The sequence below is a fragment of the Phaseolus vulgaris genome, chromosome 1 (assembly GCF_000499845.2).
Source record: "Phaseolus vulgaris cultivar G19833 chromosome 1, P. vulgaris v2.0, whole genome shotgun sequence".
In the NCBI taxonomy this organism is placed as follows: domain Eukaryota; kingdom Viridiplantae; phylum Streptophyta; class Magnoliopsida; order Fabales; family Fabaceae; genus Phaseolus; species Phaseolus vulgaris.
In genome coordinates, this window is record NC_023759.2 from 28915698 (window position 1) to 28925832 (window position 10135).

General features: G+C 34.1%; 1 protein-coding gene across 1 annotated transcript; it reads left to right on the plus strand.

Annotated features, from left to right (window-relative positions):
* The first annotated feature begins 399 nt into the window (after window positions 1-399).
* Window positions 400-7361, plus strand: LOC137813856 (casein kinase 1-like protein HD16). Its single transcript, XM_068616306.1, has 17 exons — window positions 400-857; window positions 1592-2063; window positions 2463-2588; window positions 2689-2762; window positions 2878-2947; window positions 3028-3083; window positions 3170-3241; window positions 3354-3448; window positions 3581-3647; window positions 3731-3860; window positions 3955-4173; window positions 4272-4402; window positions 5269-5443; window positions 5549-5639; window positions 6226-6383; window positions 6509-6697; window positions 7189-7361. Exons 2-17 carry the CDS (start codon window positions 1650-1652, stop codon window positions 7246-7248), a joined length of 2127 nt encoding a protein of 708 aa, XP_068472407.1. The 5' UTR covers window positions 400-857; window positions 1592-1649; the 3' UTR covers window positions 7249-7361.
* The last annotated feature ends 2774 nt before the right edge of the window (window positions 7362-10135 follow it).

Sequence of the window (10135 nt, forward strand, 5' to 3'; positions counted from 1 at the left end):
CCAACCCAACTTCCCCTTTTTATTTTTATTTTTGAATAAATAAATGAAGTGATAATAATGCAGGGGCAATTAAGATAAAAAGTTAAAAGAAGAAACAGATTAATTAACTGAGTAAAGTTCAGAATTAAATAAAACCCCACATAATAATGTAATTATTGTAATACCGTTTTCTGTAGGTATACATGTGAAGTGAATCGCCCAATTATCAGTCTTTTTATCTGCAGTACGATGAAAAGTCAAACAAAATAATTTAAAAATAAAAAAATAAGCATTACAATTTACATGAAGCGAATATATTTGATATTTTAAGAAAGAAAAAAAGAAAGAAAGGGATAATTGAAAATAGAAAAAATAAAAAAAATGTTGTAATATGGTTTTGGTGCGAAGGAGGGCACACTTGCATTGCATGGTGTATAAATAAAACACAAAAGAAACAGTTTTTCTCACACAAACCCACACGTACACAACCAACAACAATAAACTCACCATTACCGCATTCTCTCTTTCAAAAGAAATAAAAAGAAAAAGAAAAGAGAAGCAGAGATAACAAAAACCGAAAGAGGGTAACCCATATCTTCATCCACCTAATATACTCTCACGAACCGTTCTTTCATCTTCTTCTTCTTCTTCCTCCTTTTGAACCCTAAATTTCTCCATCACGATGCTTTCGCCTTAGTTTCCTTCCGCTCACTCTTTCAAAGCCTCCTCCACCTTTTCCTCTTCCACCATTACGCATTTTCCGTCCTTTCCTCACTCCTTCCTTCACGATCTTCACTTCGATCGCCCTCGCTTTTCGCCCCTACGCGAATCGCTCCCCGATCCTTCCATTTTCGCAGCTCGCCGGATCGATCTGTCTGGTTTGTTTGCTTTTCTTTTTCTCAGGAGTTTTGAATATCTATGGTTTTTTTTTAATATGTGGACTTTTTTTCTGTGAATCGGTTTGAGATAGATGTTGCCGGTGACTGTGTGCGGTGACGGTTGTGGTATTTTTTATTTTATTTTTTTGTGTTTTTTTTTTAAATATTTATGATTTTTTGAATGATCGGATTGAAGATTTGCTGGTTTTGCTCCTTGAGTGTTCAATCTGGTTTGCACTTTTTTGTTTTTAGTGGTGGCGGCGTTTCGGATGAAGCAATCTGGGGAGTTTGTTGGAATTTGTGTAATCTGTTTGGGTTATGGAGATTAGGATAAGAACTTGTGTGTGTTTTATGTTTTTTATTCTTTTGTGTTCTTGGTTTTCTGTGAAATAGTTTAAGATATTGACTGACAATGATGATATAAGAAGTGAACGTTGAATTTGGAATGCATAAAGTGACGGGTTTCTTTTTATGCTTTTAGGGACATTCTTTTGGTTGTGGAGTATATTTTGCTGAAAATGGAATCTTTTTTTTCTTGGTATCTACTGCTTTTTCAGTACGCTACTTTCTTTATGTTGTTATCTGATGGCTGACTGAGGCTGGTTCCTTAGATATTTTCTCGTCTTTAAAATTTTTCAGTTGATCATGAGGAGGTTATGTTCTTGTTGCTGAAAACGTTTCCCAGTGAATGCTTTCAACTCATTTGTCTGTTTGCTTTGATTTTGTCATTGCAGATAATTCTGCCATTCTTTGGGAGCTACTCAAGTGGGCTATGATTTGAATGGGGAGAGGATGCCAGAGTTGAGAAGTGGAGCTAGAAGGTCGAAACGGCTTGGAGATCTTCAGCCTGGTCCACTACCTATTGATCAAGGAGAGAATTGGGCACAACCTGCTCAGAATCGAACTAGGAGGAGAGTTGGAGGTGGAAGAGGAAGAGGTGGTAATGCCACAGCTGTAGGCAAAGGGCCTTCACCAGCTGTACCCACAAGGCGAACTGCAGCTGGTAGAGGCCGCGGAGCAAGATTGATTGATCTGGACCCTGAACCTTGTGAAGTGTTACCAGAACCTGTTGCTTTAGGGGCTCCAGAACCAGTTTACAATCACGTAGAGGTAGTGGCCAATAATAACATTGCGATGGAGGGTGGAAGTGCAGATAAGGTGGCTGTAGCTGAGGAAGAACCCAGCACAACTCCTGTCCCGGAAAGGGTATACCCGAGTTGCATGTTACTTCTCTTAGATTGCATTATTTCCTTTTCCAATTATTATTTTGTTTTAATGACGAGATGGTGCTATTTTCAGTAAGAATAATTACAACTGCTATCATCTTTACTTTTAACTAGTATGCTGGGGCTGGATATAATGGTTATATTACAATATTTATTGCATTTCTTGTCTTTTTTGTGTGTCTGTTGATGTGTTGAATTAATGTTAATTTCGGCCGTTCAGGAAAAAAATTGAGTTTGTAATAGATATTTTCTTTTAGTGTAATGTTTATTATGTTTCCCACTTATTCCAGACTGCATTGTAATTATTCTTTTTAGTTAATAAAGATTTGGCAGTACCCTGTTACCTTATTTGAGGTGAATACTTTCTCATTGATTGCAGGTACAAGTTGGTAGCTCTCCTGTATATGAGATAGAAAGGAAATTGGGTAAGGGTGGTTTTGGTCAAGTTTATGTTGGTCGAAGGTTAAGTGGTGGCTCTGATCGAACAGGTCCTGACGCAGTTGAGGTATTACTCGGGATTTCAATCTCTTTAAGGATCAATGAAGTTAGTGAGCATATGCTGAATGCGACATTGTTTTTTTTCTATATTTTAACCTTCTTTACAGGTTGCACTTAAGTTTGAGCACAGAAACAGTAAAGGTTGCAATTATGGGCCTCCTTATGAGTGGCAAGTTTACAGGTGGGTAATCTTTCCTTTATATTTGAACATGATTATGAAGAAAATATATTTTTTAGCTTCATTTGTTCTAATGCTACTATGTAATTCTCACTTTTATATTTTTGACATTGAAAAGTACTTTGAATGGCTGTTATGGAATTCCCTGGGTTCATTACAAGGGCCGTCAAGGAGATTTCTACATTTTGGTGAGATATAGTTTGCAGTTTCCTGTATCAGCACATATTGTTTTGCTCTTTATTCTCTAAAGTAAAACAATTTATTTCAGGTTATGGACATGCTTGGGCCCAGTCTTTGGGATGTATGGAATTCTCTTGGCCAATCGTAAGATTTGGACTCTCCCTTTTAATAGCCAATTTATTTAAACGCTTCTCACATTTTTGCCCATTAACGTTTTTTTTCCTCAACAGAATGTCACCTAGTATGGCTGCGTGCATTGCCGTAGAGGCTATATCAATTCTGGAGAAGCTCCACTTGAAAGGGTAAATGCGTGTGATAGTTTTTTCAGTCCTGTCTATCCTAAGATTCTCATTTATTTTGTCTTTGTCATGACTAATGATTTTTTTTCTAATGGAACTCATTCCATGGAATCAGGTTTGTGCATGGAGATGTGAAACCAGAAAACTTTCTGCTGGGCCAACCCGGATCTGCTGATGATAAGAAACTATATCTTATTGATCTTGGTCTAGGTATATTGTGCTTTCAAACCTGTTGTTGTTTCCTTTGTTTTGGACTATCTGTTTCCCCTCTAGTTTTTAGTTGTTTGGAGTTACTTGATATTTTCATGGCTCATCAATGTCCATACCATGCATTTTCTTCAGCTTCTAGATGGAAGGATGCATCATCTGGTCTACATGTTGATTATGACCAGAGACCTGATATATTCAGGTTTGTAAATGTTATGAGTCTCATGCCTTTGTTTTCATGCTATATTTTGTTTTTACATATTTATAATATGCCTATTTGTGCAGGGGAACGATAAGGTATGCTAGTGTGCATGCACATTTGGGCAGGACTGGAAGTCGAAGGGATGATCTTGAGTCTCTGGCATACACACTAATATTTCTCATAAAAGGGAGATTACCTTGGCAGGGTTATCAGGTGCTGTTCTTAGTATATTGTTTTATGTTGATTCTTGATTCTTAGAGGTTTCGTTTTATATGATATGATTTCTTTCTATTGACCAAATGTACAGGGTGACAACAAAAGCTTTCTTGTTTGTAAGAAAAAGATGGCCACTTCCCCGGAGTTGATGTGTTGCTTCTGTCCTGCTCCATTTAAGCAGTTTCTTGAAGCTGTTACTAATATGAGATTTGATGAGGAGCCAAATTATTCCAAGCTTATATCATTTTTTGAAAGCTTGATTGAGCCATGCACTCCATTGAGACCTATCAGAATAGATGGAGCTTTAAAGGTGGCTGTTTTGATATTTCTTTTTATGGGTTAATATAATATTATCTATTTTTATTGATTGAAGTGTGTTTACGAATGCTAAACCTCTTGTGTAAATAGGTTGGTCAAAAAAGAGGTAGGATGCTTATAAATCTGGAAGAAGATGAACAACCTAAGAAGAAAGTGCGATTGGGGAGTCCTGCTACTCAATGGATATCAGTGTATAATGCACGTCGTCCCATGAAGCAGAGGTAGTTATTACATTATCCTTTGTCTGGCTATTGTTCTTAATAGTGTTTCCTTCATCATGAAACTAGCCATCCTTTTTAACCTAGCTATAGAAGGAAACAATATTTCCTAGTTGGCCTATGGCCTCAGAAGGTGAATGCAAATAAATACAAGAGCACACTGAGGAATCATTTCCATGACAGCACAAAGGTCCAACCTGACTTCTTTTAGGAAAGCTCAATAATCTTGTGTTTAAGAACAAGTCTGAAGGAAATTTTGTAAATTAAAAAAACCTTCAAAAAATTTCACCTGAGTTTCATGATCTCAAGTAAATATGATTCTGTTACTACTACTCTATCCCCAGTATAATTTAGAATTTTAGGAACCTTTAATCCTTCAGATGAAACATATTTTCAAACTACCTGATTTGTTACTACTTACCCCCGGTTGTATTATTTACAATTTTAGGAACCTTAAAATCTTTAAGTAAATCTACTTATATCTTGATTTTGGGTTTATGGATTTTTTCTGTCTATATTGCTTTTATACTTATTGCATGCCACTGCCACAAAAGCAGTAAATATGATTCTGTTACTACTCCCCTATCCCCCAGTACAATTTAGAATTTTAGTAACCTTTAATTCTTTAAATGAATTTACTTATTTTCGAACTACCGGATTTGTTACTGCTTACCCTCAGTTATATTCACCATTTTAGGATTCTTTAATTCTTTAAATAAATCTACTTATTACTTGATTTTGGGTTGATGCTTTTATACTTATTGCATGCCACTGCCATGAAAGCAGTAATTGTTTTTAGATACTAGATAGATTGCCCAGCATATGCATTGTAATATTCATTTCTTAAATAACATTTTCTTTGGTTGTAGATATCACTATAATGTTGCAGACACTAGGCTCCGACAACATGTCGACAAGGGTATTGAGGATGGGTTGTATATAAGCTGTGTGGCCTCTTCAGCAAATTTGTGGGCTCTAATCATGGATGCAGGAACAGGTTTTTCTTCACAAGTTTATGAGTTATCACTGGCCTTCCTGCACAAGGTGTGTTTTTTCTTGATTTATATATTTTAGTTTTTAAATATAAATATGTATTGAGTTAAATAATTGATCTCTTTATGCTGAACTGCTGGTATTTTGTTCTTTTAGGATTGGATAATGGAGCAATGGGAGAAAAATTACTATATCAGTTCAATCGCCGGTGCAGTTAATGGGAGTTCCTTGGTTGTCATGTCAAAAGGTTTATAAAGTTTTATAACTGACTCCTCCTTCATAAACTATCGATTAATTTACCTTGATACCTTGCCATTTTTTATTTTTCGTGGCCAGCTTGGCCTCCATAACCTTTGGCACGCATTTCTGAATTTAAAATATTTTATGTCCGTTTTTACAAGCTTTTATGCATAAGATTTGAAGTTATCGTGTTCTTTGTTTGCATGGTGGTTTCATGCCAATTATTGTCTCGAGTAATATTAACTTGCAAGACTGCATTTTACTGCAATGTGTTATTTTTAATATCAATTCAAACTTCACGTTGTATTGCATTATAGAAAACATTGATTCTCTCCTTGTTCGCATGGTGGTTTTCATGCCACTTGTTCAGTCTTTTTTTAAGCAATATGCAATTGAATTGCTTAGTAATGAAAATGAACTCTTTGTGCATACAACTTAAGTTATAGAAGCTGACAAAAGAAGCTTTTAAATTATTTTACATGAGAGTTGCTTTTCTTTTACCTCGTTTAATTTATGGAATGAAAGAAACACCAACCGTTCTTCAAAATAAATGACTTTCTATTTGTTATCTCGTTTGAATTCTTGCTTTATAGGAACTCCTTACACACAGCAGTCCTACAAAGTCAGCGAATCATTTCCTTTCAAATGGATAAACAAGAAGTGGAAAGAAGGATTCCATGTTACCTCGATGACTACTGCTGGCAGTCGCTGGGGTGTTGTTATGTCCAGGAATTCTGGGTATTCTGATCAGGTATCTAAATCTTTTCACCACTAATTTTCAGTTATCAAAATCCGGTAACCATTCAGTTATGTATGAATTTGTATGAATTTTTTAAACCCCAATTGTTGAATTTGTTTTTTGTTTGGTGATGCAAGGTTGTGGAGATTGACTTTTTGTATCCAAGTGAAGGAATCCATCGTAGATGGGAGAATGGTTATCGGATTACTTCTATGGCTGCTACTAGTGATCAGGCAGCCTTCATACTGAGCATACCAAAACGCAAATTGCTTGATGAAACTCAGGAGACGCTTCGTACATCTGCTTTTCCTAGTACCCATGTTAAGGTATTTCCAGTTCTATCAATTTTATGTTTGGGATGTTGTGCAGTTTTAGTATGCATGTTGGTCTTTGCGAATCCATTTTTTGGTTGATTATTTGTTAATTTAATTGGACAATCTTAATTGAGAATATGGTTAAATCAGATCCAGCATTGGAAACGAATAAAAAGATCTTAAATTACAGTGATGTGTGAATCCTGTTCTTTTTCGTGATAAAGGTAATACAAATTTTGACAGTGTTCTATGGTGTGACATTGCTGTTATTCCTTTTTGGTTATCTTAAAGTTTTTCGGTCTTTCAATTTTTTAAATTGGAGAATATTAATTTTTTAGGATCTGGAGAGTACTGATAGTCTTTGTTGAGAATGATCTGAACCTAGAGAAGAGCATATCAAAATAAGACAAAAAAATTCCATAGGATTTGTGATGTGTTTCTCCTGTTGATTTCTAGGATTCCCCCCCGGCTAGGTATTAATATATATTTTGATGTTTTTGCAGGAAAAATGGGCCAAGAATCTCTACATTGCCTCTATATGTTATGGGCGAACTGTTTGCTAGCTTCTGTAGTGAACATTTGCTTGTATCCCTGAAAAACGAGGCAAAATTATTATGATGAGAATATTTTCATGATTATTAAGTTGGAATGGGTAGGTTTGCTTTTGACCCCAGAATCCATTCACATAATTCCCTCCCTAAAAAAATTTGGTTATAATTGTATAAAGAAAGAAAAAAAGTTAAGGAGAAAAGTGAGAATTATGGCCATGTTTCATGGTTATGCTTAAACAATTTAAGATTTTGTTTGTAATGGTATAAATTTTTACCAACATCAAACTTAACAGTGAATTCTAAGATAATAATGATTTGTAGATTTGCAGAGTAAGTGTTTGCGATCCTGGACCTAGTGGTGGTCGGTATGCAGACTCTAAACGACATAATAATCGATTGGGGTCACTTAGTGCTCCAAAGCCTTTTTCTTCTTTAGTAGTGTCAGCATGTGCTGTCGTTATGATTTTGTGTTAAACTGTTCCTCATGGACTGTCCCTTTCCAACATCTACGCTCCTCATTTTCTTTTGACCGCGGTACAAGGCCTGGGTTAGGTCCAACCTAACTACGTTTCAACCCCAGTTTCTCTCCTAACTCATTTTATAATAAAATTTATATTAATTTACATCTTTAGTAGGACTTAGAGTGAACTAGTATTAACATGTCTTTGTGGTGGGTATTGTCAAAACCTAATTTTGAGGAGAATTTTTGCATTGATTATGTGTACTACTAATACTTGATTTTTTTTTAAAAATTGGATATAGATATGAGTAAGAACATATTTACATTTGTCTAAATATTCCATTGCCATTCCCCTTTCTGTTTAAAAATACCTTTAGATATTTTGTAACTTAATTTTAAATATATTTGATTATTTTTACTTTTTATAATTATTAGATATTTATTCAATTTATTATTTGATATTTATATAACTATAACTTTTTTCTTAAATCCTTTTATGTGATTTTTATTTTTTATAAAAAATTATTTAATTAATAATTGGAACAATAAGGGAATTGATGCGAGCGTGAATATGAATTTACTCGTTCTCTAATGGGATTGGGATAATGGGATTGGGATAATGGGATTGGGATGAGATGAGATAAAAGAAATTATATTTATTAAATTAGGATGTTGATGAATTTGAAAATAGGGATGAAATAGTTAAACCTACATTCACCCGTTCTCATTCCTAATTAGTATAGTAAGCAAATAATAAATTCTTAAAGTATTGTTTACAACTTCTCTTCCTATTTCCTCCTCCTACTATGTGCTTTTCTCCAAAGTTTCATCCTACACTTTGGTACCTTCAATCTTCCTTTCCACCACTTATTTTCTTTATCCTTAGTAAATTCATGATTGGATGCTTAAAAAGCTCCATATACACATAGGTATATATTCATCTATTAGAAGTAAGTGTTCCAATAATAAATTGGATATAGAATGAGAACAACAATAGAATAAAAATCTTCATCAATTATAGGAACAAGTGACATATGGCCAAGTGAATAAAACAAAATAAAAAATTATAAGAACATTTAGGAGTAGAAGAATGATGATGCACAACTTATAAAAGATGTTTTATGTTTCTTCAAAGATAAGTCCTAAGTGTTGAATAATTGATTGACTTCTAAAAATTAAGATAAAACTCTAAGAATATTTCTCTTCACACATTCATATTGTAAAAATACTCTTAACTTTGTATATCTCATAAGCATCTCTACAAGTGCTAGACATAAGACAAGTTATCCTCAAATTCAAATGCAAATTACAAAGAAATGATAAAGGAGAAGAGAAAAGTCCTGAAAAATCAACCAATTGATTTTCTGTTCAACTCAATAAAATTTTTGTTTTAATGTTATTTCTAGAAAATCAACCTGTTATTTTCATGAAACAACTGATTGTTTATACCAAAAGAATATGAAACCAAGTTAATATAGTTTATAAGAATAAAGATAGAGAGAATTACACAAGAGGTTTATACTGGTTCACTTTTAACTAAGAGCTACATCTAGTTCTCAGTTAACCGTTGAAAATTCACTATGTAATCAAATCTAGATTACAAAACACACATCAAGAGTGATGATCTTGAACCCCTCAAGAACACACACCACTTTTTGGCAACACTTTCTGAAACTGTCTTATACAAGAACACACAGATATACAATGGTCAAGGAGAAGAGAATATAATACAACTGGGTATTACAAAGTTTATAGTTTAGAAGTATTTGCAAAGTTTGGAAGTAGAGTGAAAAGTTCTAAAAATCAACCAATTAATGTTTTGTTCAACTCAATAAAAATTATGTTTTAATGTTATTTATAGAAAATCAACCTGTTATTTTCACGAAACTGTCTTATACAAGAACACACAGATATACAATGGTCAAGGAGAAGAGAATATAATACAACTGGGTATTACAAAGTTTATAGTTTAGAAGTATTTGCAAAGTTTGGAAGTAGAGTGAAAAGTTCTAAAAATCAACCAATTAATGTTTTGTTCAACTCAATAAAAATTATGTTTTAATGTTATTTATAGAAAATCAACCTGTTATTTTCACGAAACAACTAGTTGTTTATACCAAAAGAATATGAAACCAAGTTAAAACAGTTTATAAGAGTAAATGATGGAGATCAAGCTCAAGAGGACATGGAGGCCAATCAACAAGATCAAGAAGAGGTAGAGGCACAAATGGAGGATGCCCATGGAGGTCAAAGCCCACCTCAAAGGATTACAAGAAGCATGTTCAAAGCTTTGGGAGTTAGAGGACATTTATTTTCTCTTTTTGTAATTTCTTTAGTTGAAGGTGCTTAGAGGGAAACATTAGAAACCTCTTTTGTTTTAGCATCTTTTAGGCTTTAGTTAGGAGCTTTAGGAGGGGGGGTGTATTAGTAGATAGGTGT

Bases quoted from the DNA above. Each gene is read 5' to 3' on its own strand.
- LOC137813856 (XM_068616306.1), top strand. From the start codon at position 1,650: ATGCCAGAGTTGAGAAGTGGAGCTAGAAGGTCGAAACGGCTTGGAGAT. The intron at 3,648-3,730 runs GTTTGTAAATGT...CTATTTGTGCAG, and splicing joins CAGAGACCTGATATATTCAG to GGGAACGATAAGGTATGCTA. The intron at 4,174-4,271 runs GTGGCTGTTTTG...TTGTGTAAATAG, and splicing joins GAATAGATGGAGCTTTAAAG to GTTGGTCAAAAAAGAGGTAG.